This window comes from Alosa alosa, chromosome 24 (genome assembly GCF_017589495.1).
Source record: "Alosa alosa isolate M-15738 ecotype Scorff River chromosome 24, AALO_Geno_1.1, whole genome shotgun sequence".
Taxonomy (NCBI): Eukaryota; Metazoa; Chordata; class Actinopteri; order Clupeiformes; family Clupeidae; genus Alosa; species Alosa alosa.
Window position 1 is genome coordinate 3852329 of NC_063212.1, and position 17069 is coordinate 3869397.

Sequence of the window (17069 nt, forward strand, 5' to 3'; positions counted from 1 at the left end):
CTCCTGTAGAACTATTGCACAGCGAAGACGTTGTACATATCCGACTCGGACAAGAGAAAGCACTTCATGCTGTCGGTCAAGATGTTCTACGGCAACAGCGCCGACATCGGCGTCTTCCTCAGCAGGAGGATCAAAGTCATCTCCAAACCTTCCAAAAAGAAGCAGTCGCTCAAGAATGCAGATCGTGAGTTAGCTCAGCACAAGGAGCTCACACACATACACACTCACAGATAAGCAAGCGTGCTGCCTCATTCGCCCAAATCATACACACACACACACACACACACACACACACACACACAAACAAACAAACACACACACACACACACACACACACACTGTTACTCTGCAACATTGCGACCTTACAACATTACAACATAACACGATCTCATGCATGCATGCACTCACCCACACAGATAAGCAAACACACTGTCTCATGTGTGTATAACGAGCAAAGTTATGTCTTGAAAAGCATAGTGTAATATGTGATCTTCATAAATGCAATCAATTCATTCAAGGTGGTGACATTGGCATTGTAACTCAGAGGTTTACTGAAGGTGAGAGGTCAAGAGAGAGACAACAAGGTCTTGTATGTATATTTTTAATGTAAGACATTCAAAGATTTCACTCCACATTATGGGATGTGAACCATTAGAATAAGCCTTTGCATCATTAAAAGCACTGGACAAACTCTGGAAAGCACTGGAAAGCTGTTTCACCACCAGGTGGTGCTGTTCTCTTGAGTGAAAACTGAGGCCTGGGAGTGAACTTAGCATGACACGCCAACCTTTTTTTGTAGCCCATTTCCCAAGTTTGCCAGTCCTGTCCTGACTGGCTTGTCTGGCTGTGTATTTCTCTGTACTATGTTTTTTTTTTTTAGTGCTTGCTGCTGCTGATGTTTTTTTTTCTCCAGGATTGTTTTGTATGTTACTTCTAAAGTAAGAGTCTAGCTGTGCTTAGGTCCCCTGTGTTCTCCAGGGGGTTGGGGAATGTTTAATGTGTCTGCTCTGGAACTTGGCATGTTGGCCTGTTCTCTGACTGGCACCCTGTCTCTCTCTCCTCTTTTTTGTGCCACCCTTTCACTCCACTCCCCCTGTATCTTTGTATCTCTCTCTCTCCCCTCTTTCTCTCTCTTTGTTCCCCTTCTTTCCCTCCCCTCTTTTTCCCTCTCTCTCTGATTCTTTCTCTCTCTCTCTCTCTCTCTCTCTCTCTCTCTCTCTCTCTCTCTCTGCTCTCTCTTTCTCTCTCTCTCTCTCTCTCTCTCTCTCTCTCTCTCCTCTCTCTCTCTGTCTCTCTGCAGTGTGTATAGCGTCGGGCACTAAGGTGGCCTTGTTTAACAGGCTGCGGTCACAGACGGTCAGTACACGCTACCTCCACGTGGAGGGGGGAAACTTCCACGCCAGCTCACAGCAGTGGGGCGCCTTCTACATCCACCTCCGTAAGTCTGACTGACGCACACGCACACGCACATGCACATGCACATGCACATGCACATTCACTTACAGTACATGTACGTCACTGTTACATTTTCTCTACAAATTAGACTCTTACTCTGCATCATTCATATGTACTTAGCAGCCATCTGAGTCCTCTTTATGGTGTCTGTCTGTCTGTCTGTCTGACCAGTGGATGATGAGGAGTCCGAGGGGGAGGAGTTCACAGTGCGGGACGGTTACATCCACTATGGCCAGACGGTCAAACTGGTCTGCTCGGTCACAGGAATGGCATTGCCACGACTGGTACAGCCCCCCCATCCCCTCTCTCTCTCTCTCTCTCTCTCTCTCTCTCTCTCTCTCTCTCTCTCTCTCTCTCTCTCTCTCTGATTCTCTCCGTACAGCAGTCTCACCAGCGAGAGCCCCCTGCTCTCACTGCTCTGTATTATCTCTGGTCTCTACCTATGCATATCCCTTTCCCTTGCCTTAAACTCTCCTCATATGCCCTCCACCCTGCTTTTGTCTCTCTTTCATTGGCTCTTCCCTGTCCTTGCCTTATGTCAGTGTTTCTCAAAGTTTTAAGACCAAGGACCACTTAACCAATATAAAAAAATCACAGACCACCTAGCTGAAAAAAAAAAACCAAACAGTAGACCTACTTCAAAAGTATTACACAATAGGCCTACTCACTGAACCACCTTGGTTATTGTCTTTGCACCTTGCTTATTGTGTCAGACGATTCATATGATTTAAACTGGCATAACTTACATAGGCAGTGTTGCAGAACTGTTTGGATTCACATACAAGTTGGGTCAATATTGCAAACAACTCATCTATATTATATTTTACCACGTCTGCTCGCGGACCACGCTTTGAGAAACACTGCCTTACGTTATTCTTTTCCACCCAGCGTTATTAGAGTGCTTGACTTTGAAGGCTTTCGTGATGGCATACTAACCACACTCTCTCTGTCTCTGTCCCTCCTCCCCCCACGTCTCCCCTCAGATCATCCGTAAGGTGGATAAGCAGACGGCCCTGCTGGACGCTGATGACCCCGTCTCTCAGCTGCATAAGTGTGCCTTCTATCTAAAGGACACGGAGCGCATGTACTTGTGCCTTTCCCAAGAGAGGATCATCCAATTCCAAGTGAGTGCACTCACTCGCCTATTCACTCTTTCCCTCTCTTTCAGTCTCTCTCTCTTTCTCTTTCTCTCTCTCTCTCTCTCTCTCTCTCAATTTCAATTTCAATTTTAATTTCAATGGAGCTTTATTGGCATTACTCAATGAAGCAGTGTTGCCAAAGCAAACATATAACAAAACAACACAGATACAATATCTGTTTAAAAAATAAAAATACAAATAAAAATAATAATAATAACAAAATGATAATAATTAAAAAGAGAGAATAATAAATGAAATGTGAATTTCTTTTAAATAAGATGCAAATTCATAATTGTTTTTTATTTTTTGATAATAGATCAGTTTGTTGGATTTTTTAATTTTGTCTAGCCAATATTTGTAATATTCTGTTAATTTTTCGATATGTTTTAACTTTGCCTGAGACATGTCAGGTGTATTCAAATTCAAATTGTGTTTTGATATAAGATAATCAAAAGGATCTCTCTCTGGGTGGGTTCTCCTCTGTAGAAGGGCACTGTGATTATATTTCTCTGGTTTTGAGGACAGTACATGGTAATACAATTTGCATGCTCTTTTATATCAACTAATAGTGGATATCTTCCAAGTTCTGCTCTGCATGCAATATTTGTTGCATTCCTGTGTACCCCCAAGATGTTCTTACAGAATTCCAGGTGTAGTGTTTCTGCTGGGCTTTTGTCCCATAGCTCATAATTATCTTGATGTTTTATGCCCCAAATTTCACTGCCATATAAGATAATGGGCTTGATAACCGAATCAAAAATCTTTTGCCACAATTTGATACGGGTGTTGTATTGGTATAGTGATTTTCTTATGCAATAATATGTTCTCCGTGCTTTGTCAACCAGGTCTTTAATAGCCAGATTAAAATTGCCCGTGGAGGAAATATTTAGGCCCAAATAGTTATAGCTTGTCACTTGAGAAAGTCTTTTTTCACCAAGGGTGAAATTATATTTATTCTCTGTTGAACGTGTCTTTTTTTGAAATATCATTATATTTGTTTTTTCTTTATTTATGGGGAGGTTCCAAATTTGAGAGTATTTTTCCAGGATTGACAGACTCTCTTGTAGCCCCTCCTCAGTTGGGGACAGAAGTAGGAGGTCATCTGCAAACAGGAGACCTTTTAATGTCTCTACCTCCGATTGTGACTCCTGATAGTTTGGATTTTGCTATGTCTGATGTTAGATCATTGATATATAGATTGAAGAGTATAGGACTAAGACTACAACCTTGCCGAACACCTTTTGGCTTGTTTAAAGTATGACGTTCTTTTATCATCGATTTTGACACAACATCTGTTGTTTTTGTATATATCTTTTATAAGGTCATAGATTCTTCCCCCTATCCCATTTTCTAACAGTTTAAGTAAGAGTCCATCATGCCAGACTGAATCGAATGCCTTCTTGAAGTCTACAAAGCATCCAAAAAGTTTTCCTCTGTTGGTGTTCTGTACATATTCTTCAATTAATGTCTGTAATGTATATATGTTGTCAGTTGTTCTGTGTTTTGGCATAAACCCCATCTGAGAGTTACTTAGAACTCTATTTTCCTGTAAGAATTCTACCATTCTGTTGTTTATGATGCTACAGAAAAGCTTTCCTAAGTTGCTGCTTACAGCAATGCCTCTGTAGTTGTTTGGATCTAGTTTATCTCCGTTTTTGTAGATTGGTACAATTTGATTTTCTTTCCATGGCCGTGGGAAAAACAGCTAGAACTAGATTGAAAAGTTTGAGAATGGCTTGCTTCAGTATTGGGCTGCTGTACTTAATCATTTCATTATGTATCCCATCGCACCCACATTGATTTGAAGGCAGTTCCCAGACTGCACACAACCCAAGACTTCAGTTATTCCAGTTCAGTGCTGTGCTTTATAGTCGTTCCTTGACTTTTCCAGGCTCATGTTTTTGAGACTTACTCAGACCTACTCATTAATGTATGTACTTGGGCATGTGCCCAGACCTCTGTGTTGTGGTGTGGTGGTGTTTGGTTGTGATGTGACCTTCCCCTTTCCTTTCCCAGTGCTGCTTTGTTCTGGGGCATTAGCTAGACCTCATCAAGGCAGGATGGCTGATGTCACCAAGCTGTCAGTCATGCCATGTAATGGATGCAGAATACCGAAATCACCGCGTTGTGCTCCATTCTCGGTCGGAAACCTGCCCGCCTCATTACCTCTAGACATGCGGTTGCCGTGCCGACCGGCGAGCGTTATCTATGCCTGCCAACGTTTGTGATGCAGTCATCTAATTAGTATCCGAGAAGTTTGAGTCAGGCTTCCTGGAGTAGCGCTCTTGAGGAGACGGAGATTGAGAGGGCAATGACTGGGATGATGAATTTGTGTCCTTGCGATGAATATCTCTGGTGCAGCATGTGGAAATATGTAATTTGTAGGAAAACATGATGATAAGCCTGACTCACCATGTGAGGAGTTGAGATATGTAGCGTTGTGATGGGTAGCTTTGCCGAGAGTTCTCGTTAGAGCTCATTGCACACAGAAAGAGACCTCAGTAAAGCAAAGTAAATGGATCAAGTTTGATTGATGGATATGATCCTACTTGTTCTCTGCCGTTCATTGACCAACCTTCCAACCTTTTAGTGAACCAAAAATCACAAAATTTACATTCAGTAAACAGGGGAAGTTGACGACTATTTCAACTTAATAAACCCGTTTAGAAATCATTTGGATGGTTAATTGACCTGTTCCGGTGAAAATGGTGACTTTTTCCCCAGGTGGTGGGAGGGCAATGACTGGGATGATGAATTTGTGATGAATATCTCTGGTGCAGCATGTGGAAATATGTAATTTGTAGGAAAACATGATGATAAGCCTGACTCACCATGTGAGGAGTTGAGATATGTAGCGTTGTGATGGGTAGCTTTGCCGAGAGTTCTCGTTAGAGCACATTGCACACAGAAAGAGACCTCAGTAAAGCAAAGTAAATGGATCAAGTTTGATTGATGGATATGATCCTACTTGTTCTCTGCTGTTCATTGACCAACCTTCCAACCTTTTAGTGAACCAAAAATCACTAAATTTACATTCAGTAAACAGGGGAAGTTGACGACTATTTCAACTTAATAAACCCGTTTAGAAATCATTTGGATGGTTAATTGACCTGTTCCGGTGAAAATGGTGACTTTCCCCTAGCGTCCCCAGGTGGAAAACCAACCTTCCAACATTGGGACGACCGTCCCGGTAAGAGAAGTGAGAAACAAGAAACTTGTTTTAAATCGCGTTTCACGTGTAACTTTCACATTGTTCTGCCGAACTTATGCTAACCGTTTCGCTAGCTTGTAAACAAATCCATGTGCTTTATCGTTACCTTTTTCCACAGTTTGAAATAGCATAATGCACACCTTCTCCAGCAAAGGGGGAAATATAGCTGATCCTACCAGGGGGGCTTTAAACAAGTGATATGCTAATGGCAATGGCAGGGATGATGAAGTTATGTCCTTGTGATAAATATGTGTTGTGCAGCATGTGGAAAATAATCAACTCAAGAATGTCCTTATTTAGTGACAGCAGTATTGTGATCACAAAAGGAAGAAGGTGATTACTTTGATAAACAACGTAGAGCAAACATGGTGCAAGAACAAAAATCAGTCTAAACTAGACCTAAACAAGCTGTCTACGTTGCACTACTCAAGGTCTCACAAACTGTCAACCAAAATAGCCATACTAATCTCATAAGAATCTAAAGGGAATCCAACTCGACCTCAAACAGAACAGGTCCTGCCATAGATTGTGCCCTATTAAGAACCCGACATTCTATCATTACACTTCATATTTTAGGTACATTATGTTTAGAGGGACAATCTGCTCATCATGGTTCATAAAAGGTATACTTCTTAAGGCCTGGTTTATAAGCTAATGTACTTGTACAGATGAGCATTTCGATAGGTGTTGCTGTTTCTGACTGTGTGTGTGTGTGTGTGTGTGTGTGTTTTATTGCTTTTCAAGGCCACTCCATGCCCAAAAGAACCAAACAAGGAGATGATAAACGATGGCGCCTCCTGGACAATCATTAGCACGGACAAGGCAGAGTACACATTCTACGAGGGCATGGGCCCTGTCCACTCACCAGTCACACCTGTGCCTGTGGTAGAGAGCTTACAGGTAACACACACACACAGACACACACATTCTCTATGGCTGTTTGCATATTTTACACTGACACACATACACACACACACACACACACACACACACACACAAATTCTCTATGGCTGTTTGCATCTTTTACACTGACACACACACACACTCATTCTCTATGGCTGTTTTGGCTGTTTGCATCTTTAACACTGAAACACACACACACATACACACACACACACATTCTCTATGGCTGTTTACATCTTTTACACTGACACACACACGCGCACACACACACACACACACACACACACACACACACACACACACACACACACACACACACACACACACACACACACACACATTCTCTTTGGCTGTTTGCATCTGTTACACTGACACACACACACACACACACACACACACACACAGACACACACACACACAATCTTTGGCTGTTTGCATCTTTTACACTGACACACACCCACACCTTCTCTTTGGCTGTTTGCAGCTGAACGGAGGTGGTGATGTGGCCATGCTTGAGCTCACAGGGCAGAATTTCACTCCAAACCTGAGGGTGTGGTTCGGCGATGTGGAAGCAGAGACCATGTACAGGTACAGGACTCTCTCTCTCTCTCTCTCTCTCTCTCTCTCTCTCTCTCTTTCTCCCTTTCCCTCTCTCTCTTGTTTTTATACTATAGTATATATTTGTTTTCTTTTTATATGAAGCACACACACAACGATAAACATCTGATCTCTAAACCATGGCATATGCCGTTACCATGCTTTTTGCGGTCTCTTTGGAATGTGTCATACATTTATCTCCACGAGTCTAGTTAGAGCCTGCAAGGTTACACTGACCACTCTGTCCCCTCCCATGAAAGGAGAACACAGAGAGAGACAAACAGGCCAAGCCTATTAAACCCCCACTGTTCAAAACTGTGAGTGACATGTGGAGATGGCAGGTTGATCCCATCAGTCTTACCTCCGCTAGTAAAATGCTAAGTGCTCTCCGCTCCTAGCTCTGACTTAGAGGAAAAATTGAATTTATTTTTCTGAGAAAATAACATGGTAGATATCTGGAACTGAACAGCCATGCCATCATGAGCTCCAGAAGTCCAGACTTGGAGTTTTGATGAGGGTTTGTTACACAGCGGCTCAGAATGCTGTGGCCATCGCAATGTTCTTAAGTCCTATATGGAAGGGATAATGTATAGAACGCCAGTCATTATTGGGAAAATAAGTCCCGACCGGGCGAACCGGTCTTGCTTTGCCCTGAAGGGACTTTACACATTATCCCACTTATTATGCGGCTACTTGCCAAAACGAAAAAATAAACTCCACGATATGTCTCTTTACATTTATTTTTACTGTTTCGTTGTTGCTTTTGCTGAGAAACACACGCTGAACTTGAATCAACCGTTCTTTAGAACACAGCTAATCAACCGTCTGCCTTCACTTTTGAATGGAAATCCGTTTCCATTGACAGTGGTCATTATTATGACCGCCGCTAGCGAAGCGGTCATATAGGGATTGTCAAAGTTTTTTTTTTTTTTTTTTTTTCCCGTCATCTACTTCCTGAATTTTTGATCAACGATACCCGGGACACCGAACCACCGGGGCACATGATATTTGGTGGGTATGTAACCCCACTAGACTTTACGGAAAATTTTCGTTTTAGGTCCCGGGGCCACTCCCCACACCGCTGGGCCCCAAACCCAAAAATGCAGTTTTTCCTAAATAACTACCTGAACTGTGGCACCGAGGATGAAGAATTTTTATGGTATGTTGGTCTCAAGGGCCCACATCAACCTAGCCCATAATCACTCATTTGTGATTTGCATCCCCCCCGGTAAAAAATGAAAATGCAATATCATTCTGCTTTAATCTCCCCTCTCTTCAGTTAAGATGTTCAGAACTGCACCAAATTTTATGTGTATGATTAATCTGACATTCTCTGGGGGTATGCCAAGTTTCGTAGAATTTCATCCATGGGGGGGTCTAAAAAACTTAAGTTATATGTACATTTAGTGACTGTACACTTATTGGCCTGTAGATGGTGGTGCACACATATACACACGCACACACACACACACAGATGCGCATTATACCATCAGTATCGGCAATTACAACGGCCGATACATAATTACAAATTCAGTAGGATTAAAGGAAAACCAAATATTCATCATAATAATTTGGCTGCATTTCCAGTATTGGCGTCACGTAGTCGTTTGTCCACCAGATGGCACATCGTTGCAGTGAGACGTAATTTTGTTGGAAGTTAATCTAAAGTGGGTTGGAAAGACACTACGCTTCCTACAAGGACAAGACTGTAGTTTACCGCAGAGAATGTCTAATAAGGGTAGGATGATTTCTGCATGACATGTAATTCCCATTTCTTCTTGAAGCCGAAATAAATCTGCGAACGTTTATCGGACATGCTTGGTTTTTACTGCAGGTAGGCTACGTTAATCTTAAATTATATCAATAGCCTAGAGTAGGTAAAACTAGATGTACCGCATAGCGGTATAAAATATGACCGCCGCTCAGTCCTGTACATCCGTTCCGCGAAAATAAATCACACTTCAATTTGTCTCCATCTTTTACTCCATCCCCCACTCTTGAAACTTTTGTGTATGCTTGTTTGGCATGCCTGAGTGTGTGTGTGTGCGGCTGCACAGAAAGTAGCCTACTGGTGCTGAAAAGGTGAATTGATTGTAGAATAGCCAAAGAAGATGTAGCATTGTTATAAAACCTTTAAAATCTCTAAACAATCACAAGTAGGGCAGTTCATCACAGTTCATCCATTGCAACTGGATTGATGAAAGGTCACTTACACCTGTAGGTTACATTGTGTTTGGGAAAAGCAAAAGGTATCAGCATAATGTTTATTTATTTATTTATTTATTTATTTATTTATTTATTTATAAATAAATAAATAAACAAAAACATCTCTGTCAGTTCCATGCTGTTTTCAACAGCTATCAAAAACAAAGGTCATTTTTGGATGGATGGATTTTTTGTGAATGTTTCTTCTACATAAGATTTTAGTCATCTTTAGTTCATGTGATACTTTATTGTCAATGCACAAATTAAGTAACAGTAGTCTGAAACGTTATTGTTAATACACAAATTAAGTAACAGTAGTCTGAAACGAAATGCTGTTTTACATCTAACCAGTGGTGCAAATAACTGACATGTCCAAATGGGCATGAAATGCGTCGCTAGACTGTTTATACACATTTTAACGGGCCAAAGTTGAAGAACTGTTGTCCGTTATTGTTCGTGCAAATATAGGCTGATTCATGTTCCCTTGCATTGTGTAACTGAGGTCCATGGCTAGTCTGGCTTTCACCAGACCAAGCTCATCTTAAGAAATCAAAAAATAAATAGCGGGCAGATCAGGCTGGGTTCACCCAGCCTAGTCCATAGGCACCCGATATTGTTTAATTTTCCGATTGAGATATCCACGCTCTGGCTATTCTAAATGCAAAAATGCATCAGGGAGTTATGACAAAACTGTAACTAACAAACTAGATCCTAATAGTAAGCTGTTAGCTTCCCTAAGCTACAGGTAGGCTTATAAGGTAGGCCTATTTACAACATAAATTGTCAATAGGCTATGCTGGCTGACACAAATAAAATCTCCTTTGAAACCAATGGCTTACGCCTTACAGTATCAAGCGGACTTAAACTGCCATATCGTGGCGAAAAGTTGTAATAAAATTCACGCAGCTCCATGAGTCAAAGAAAGCGCGAATGAAGTAGCCACTTCTAAATGGGGCCCACTACACAGTAGCTTAAGGTGTGTTGCTAAAGCAGCCATAATGAAATGAAGGTGTCATTGTTTGGATACTTCACACACACATGCTTTTTAATTTCACAGACTACAACTACCAAGCTGGAATCAAAGCACATAGATTACCCTCTCACACCCTGCACGCACTGAAAACAAATAAACAGGCGTCTCATTCTCACGCATGTATAGGCAAAACTGTATCAGACCGGTGTAACGTTGGTAAATCTTCCATTGCACAGAATGATTCGATAATCGATACTTTCTCCGTAACACAGCATGTACAGGGGCCAACACACTCTCTCGGCCATACCCTCAACCTTGTTATCACAAAGGGTCTCGATGTCTCTACAGCTGTTAAAGACCTGGCCTTATCTGATAATTTCTGCGTGTTCTTTGATGTGTCAATGTCCCCACACACTCAAAACACAGCTATGATGGTAAAAAGGAGAATCATAAATGATCAGACAAGTGCTCTCTTTGTGCAAGCACTTTCACTAAAGTCAAGTCAACTGTCAGACTCTGAAGACTTATTTGATCACTTTAATGCAAAAATGGCAAACATTATGGATGACATTGCTCCATTACAATTCAAGAAAGTTAAGGACAAACAGAAAGCACCATGGAGGCAAAATCCAGCAGTTAAACTTCTAAAAAGAGAGTGTAGGAAGACTGAAAGAAAATGGCGTAAATACAAACTTCAGATCTACTATGAAATCCATAAAGAGATGCTCGCACATATAACTCTGAAATATGCAAAGCAAGACAGTCTTTCTTTTCTAACATTATCAATAGAAGTTCAAATAACACTTTCGTATTCTATTTTCAACTGTTGATAAGTTAAAAATCCCCCCCTCACAATTAGTGCCTGAACTTCTCTCAACTAATAAATGCAATGAGTTTTCATCTTTTTTTAAAGGTAAAATTGACAAAATCAGACTCAACATATCTGCTCAATTACAAATTCAACAACCTGAACTTCCAGCAACAAACAGAGGGAAACTAAACTTGATGTCAGAGTTCAGCTTGATAGACTACGAAACACTTGAAAAAACGGTACAGAATCTCAGCTCTTCCACATGTGTCTTAGACACTCTGCCTACCAATTTCTTCAAAACTGTTTTTCACCTCATAGCGGCGGATGTCCTTCAAATTGTAAATGTATCACTGCTGTCTGGCACTTTTCCTACAGTAAGTCACTGAAAACAGCTGTTGTAAAGCCACTTCTCAAGAAGAATAACCTGGATGCCTCCATGCTAAACAATTACAGGCCCATATCCAATCTACCTTTTATTGGCAAAATTATTGAAAAAGTAGTCTTTAATCAATTAACCACCTTCCTAACATCAAATGGGTATTTTGATTACTTTCAGTCTGGTTTTCGGGCAAATCACAGCACTGAAACAGCTCTCATTAAAGTTTCCAATGACATACGCCCTCAACACAGATTCAGGTAAAACATCAGTCCTAGTGCTACTGGACCTTAGTGCAGCATTTGACACTGTTGATCACAATATTTTACTACACAGACTAGAACACTGGGTTGGATTTACAGGCATAGTTATCAGCTGGCTAAAATCATATCTACAAGAAAGGGCTTCTTTGTTGCCATCGAAACTGTACCTCAACACCAACGTCCTTGACCTGTGGTGTTCCCCAGGGGTCGATCTTGGGGCCACTATTATTCAACCTCTATATGCTCCCACTTGGACAAATCATTAAAAAATAATTTGATTTCATATCATAGCTATGCAGATGACATACAAATTTACTTAGCTCTATCACCAAACGACTATGGTCCTCTTGAATCTATGTGTCAGTGTATAGAACAAATCAACACCTGGATGTCTCAAAATTTTCTTCAGCTGAACAAAGAAAAAACTGAAGTAATTATATTTGGTAAAAAGGAGGAAAGACTTAGGGTTGCCACTCTCCTTGACACAAAAGGGTTGAAGGCAAAGGATACTGTTAAAAATCTTGGTGGATTAATTGACAGTGATCTAAATTTCAACAGCCACATGAAAGCGATAACTAAATCAGCTTTTTACCACCTCAAAAATATTGCCAAACTCAGAGGGCTGATGTCAAAACATGACTTAGAAAAACTCATTCATGCTTTTATCTCCAGCAGGGTTGATTACTGCAATGGACTGTTCACAGGCCTTCCTAAAAAGACTATTAAACAGCTTCAGGTGATACAAAATGCAGCAGCTAGGATTCTAACAAAAACTAAAAGAACTGACCACATTACTCCAATTCTTAAGTCCTTGCACTGGCTTCCAGTAAGTCACAGAATTGACTTTAAAGCACTATTGCTTGTTTATAAATCAGTAAATGGAGCAGGACCTAAATACTTGTCAGACATGCTTCAGCAGTACACACCTTCTCGTCCTCTCAGGTCCCAGGTAAAAAACCTGCTAGTAAAACCCACAGTTAGAACTAAACATGGTGAAGCAGCTTTTAACTGCTATGCGGCTCAGCTGTGGAACCAACTTTCGGATGACATCAAAAAGGCCCCAACTGTAGCCAGTTTTAAATCTAGACTTAAGACCAAACTGTTCTCAGATGCTTTCTGCTTTTCTCTGTGCCGAGTTAGAAATTCTGAATTTGCCTTGATAATTATTCTACCTTGTCTTTTATTACTTTTTTTACTACTTTTGCCTTTGTTTTTGCTTACTAATTATTCTTTATTTTTAAATGATTTTACCTTGTGTTTTATGTTTTCTTTTTATTATGATCTTTACCTTTTAACTATTCTTTGACTATATTGCCCTTCTATGCTTTTATTTGTTATTATTGTTATTATTGTTTGGTTTTGTTTATGTAAAGCACATTGAATGACCTCTGTGTATGAAATGCGCTATATAAATAAACTTGACTTGACTTGATTTTTGTAGCACGTGCAACAAATGACAGTCGAAAGATACAATTACAGTGCTGCTATCAATTTGCTTGGTATAACCGCATTTATAGTTTTCTACAAATGCAATCAATCAAATTGGCCTCCATCACTCAACCAACGCTAACGGTAACATTACCTAGGTCCTTATTGATATTAAAAGATTAACTTACCTGCAGTAAAAACCAAGCATGTCCGATAAACATCCTCAGATTTATTTTGGCTTCAAGAAGAAATGGGAATTACATTTCATGTGAACATCGTCCTATCCTTATTAGACGTTCTCTGCGGTAAACTACAGTCAGAGAATGTCTAATAAGGGGAGAACTGCCACTCTCGGAAAACTTCCGGTTTCTGAACTGGTTGCAGTTCCTTCTGTGGTTCCACATGAGGGCGCTCGTCCACGAGTGCAGAATGCATGGAGGTCTATGGAGCTGTACCCTCTCAAAATCCACTTTTCTCGGGATATAATTTTTTTTCAAGTCATTTGAGTATTGTATTCGAAAGGGGAGGCAAAGAAAATACACTTGGTTGAGTTTTATATTTTAAGTCACTTAATTGTTCTAAAAAGCCTTTCAAATGTGTCAATGACGTCATTCATTAGCACAATGCTAGCATGTTATGTGCAACAACGACCCAACCTGTAAGAAATCAAAAGGACATAAGTACTCGTTCATTCAACTTTTGCCCTTTAACCCATGTTGAATTTATACAAACTACAATCAAATCTGAGATTTGTCAACGACAATCAGGTGAAAGAGACAATTTTAGCCGTCTAGCTCCATTGACTCCCATTCATTCTGCACTCATGGCGATCGCCCCCAGTGGAACTCTGGTGGAACTGCATCCAAAATTCGGTACAATGGGACTTAATACGGAGTGGCAAGGCTCTCCGTAGACGGGCTCTGCTACAGTCCTTGTAGGAAGCGTCCATTGTTTTTCAATCCCACTTCCAACAAAATTACGTTTTACTGCAACGATGCGCCATCTAGTGGACAAACCACTACTTATCGCCAATACTGGAAATGCAGCCATGATGAATTTGGCTTTCTTTTAATCCTACTGAATTTGTAATTATGTATCGGCCGTTCTAATACCGATAGTATGTGGGTGCCTGTGTGTGTGTGTGCATGTGTATATGTGTGCACCGCCATCTACAGGCCAATGAGTGTACAGTCACTAAATGTACACATAACCTAATTTTATTTGGACCCCCCCATGGATGAAATTCTACGAAACTTGGCATACCCCCAGAGAATGCCAGGTCAATCATACACATAAAATTTGGTGCAGTTCTGAACATCTTAACTGAAGATAGGGGCGATTAAAGCAGAATAATATTGCATTTTCATTTTTTACCGGGGGGGTGCAAATCACAAATGAGTGATTATGGGCCAGGTTGATGTGGGCCCTTGAGACCAACATACCATAAAAGATTCTTCATCCTCAGTGCCACGGTTCAGGTAGTTATTTAGGAAAAACTGCTTTTTTTTGCGGTTCGGGGGCCCAGCACAGGGGTGGGGTGGGGGGTTAGTGGCCCCCGGGGATGAAACAGTTTTTCCGTAAAAGTCTAGTGGGGCTACATACCCACTAAATTTCATATGCACCGGTGTTTCGGTGTCCCGGGTATCGTTGACCAAAAATTCAGGAAGTAGATGACGAAAAAAGACAATCATTATATGACCGCTTCGCTAGCACTATAACAGCACTAATTGCATCTTTCGACTATCATCTCATTTGCTTATAACCATAACCTAGGCTACTAACAGGAGCTAAGTGAGTTAGCCACAACACGTTCGCTACGTGATGGTTTTCTAATGGAAAATATAGGCTACCTGAAAGATAACCTGATGATTCATCCTAAACACCAAGCTGGGACATTTAGCTCAAAGTCTCAAAAAGCATCTGAGTCAACGTTCATTCCCAAACACCCATATAGGCTAAACTTCAACTCCTCTATTTTCAAAGTGAATAAATTCATTGGCTCAAGGAAGAGCATGGCTCCAAAGTAAATAAATTTTAATCCAGGGACTGAAACTATTTGTTATACAAAAATCATTCTTTCATGGATGATTTAGTAAGTGAATACATTTGCCTATGGCTCAACCTGAGACTGAGGCGTTTTTTGTTTGTAGGCGCGCGGTTTAGGGGTGTGAGAGGGAGTCGATGTGCTTTGATTCCAGCTTGGTATTAACATCTCCATTATCCAAACAATGATAATTATGGCTTTTAGCCATAGACCTTGAGCTACTGTATGGGTATCCATTTAGAAGGGCAGGGCTGATTCACACAGCGTGACATGTATTATTTGATATGCAAAACTATTAACTTTTCGCCAAAGGTGGCAGCTTAAGTCCACTTGATACTGTAAGCCATTGGTTCCCAAATGATTTTTAGCCTAGTTACAATTTATGTTGTGTAATACAGCATAGGGCCCACCTTATATAGCTTATAGTTTGTTTTGCCTATGCATTTTTGCATTTAGAATATGGCCGGGGGCTAACACGCCATTGGGGGGTGTAGAGCAGTGCGTGGATATCTCAATTGCAAAATTAAACAATATTTCTATCGGGCGCCTACAATGGACTAGGCTGGGTGAACTCAGCCTGGCCCGGCATTCCTTTTCGATTTTAAAAGAAATAAAGCCAGTAACCATGGAACAGTTGCAAAATGCAAGGGAACATGAATCAGCATATTATTTTCAAACAATAACGGAGTAGCTCTTCAACTTTAAAATGTGTATGAACAAAATTTCATGAAGGCCCTTTTGGACATGTCAGTTATTTGCACCACTGGGTAAAACGGCATTTTGTTTTAGACTACTGGTATTTAATTTGTGCATTGACAATAAAGCTGAATATCATATGAACTAGATGACTAAACTTATGCATATGTAGAAGAAGAAACATTCACAAAAATCCATGACATGACCTCTCTTCTTGATAGCTGTTGAAAACGGCATGGAACTGACAGGGATTGTTTTGTTTAAAAACAAATAAATAAATAGATTATGCTGCTACCTTCTGCTTTTCCCAAATACAATGTAGCCTACAGGTGTACCTTTCATCAGTCCAGTTGCAATGGATGGCCTGTGATGAACTGCCCTACTTGTGATTGTTTAGATATTTTAAAGGTTTTATAACAATGCTACAAATTTTTTGGCAACTGCTACAAATCTATTCACCTTTGCAGCACCAGTAGGCTACTTTGTGTGCAGCCTGCAAACACACATTCCAAACAAGCATACACAAAAGTTTCAAGAGTGGGGGATGGAGTAGAAGATGGAGACAAATTCATTTATATGATTTATTTTCGCGGAATGGATGTACAGGACTGAGCGGCGGTCATATTTAGTTTAGAGGTCCTTAGACGAAAATAATGACCGGTAGAACTTTGGAAAATCCAATTAAGTATATATACTCTTTTGATCCCGTGAGGGAAATTTGGTCTCTGCATTTATCCCAATCCGTGAATTAGTAAAACACACTCAGCACACAGTGAGGTGAAGCACACACTAATCCCGGCGCAGTGAGCTGCCTGCAACAACAGCGGCGCTCGGGGAGCAGTGAGGGGTTAGGTGCCTTGCTCAAGGGCACTTCAGCCGTGCCTATTGGTCAGGGTTCGAACCGGCAACCCTCCAGTTACAAGTCCGAAGTGCTAACCAGTAGGCCACGGCTGCCCCCATTTTTCATT

At 40.9% G+C, this 17069-nt stretch overlaps 1 protein-coding gene across 3 annotated transcripts in view; it reads left to right on the plus strand.

Moving 5' to 3' along the window:
* rbpjb (recombination signal binding protein for immunoglobulin kappa J region b) overlaps positions 1 to 17069 on the plus strand; it is a 70552-nt gene that overhangs the window by 45783 nt on the left and 7700 nt on the right. For 2 of the 3 annotated variants that reach the window (XM_048236156.1, XM_048236155.1), the window contains exons 5-11: positions 10 to 184; positions 519 to 557; positions 1301 to 1438; positions 1627 to 1739; positions 2439 to 2579; positions 6550 to 6705; positions 7193 to 7296. In XM_048236156.1, the coding sequence (XP_048092113.1) occupies positions 10 to 184; positions 519 to 557; positions 1301 to 1438; positions 1627 to 1739; positions 2439 to 2579; positions 6550 to 6705; positions 7193 to 7296 (866 nt within the window). The remainder of the gene's footprint in view (positions 1 to 9; positions 185 to 518; positions 558 to 1300; positions 1439 to 1626; positions 1740 to 2438; positions 2580 to 6549; positions 6706 to 7192; positions 7297 to 17069) is intronic. The other variant, XM_048236157.1, reaches the window with a different exon arrangement.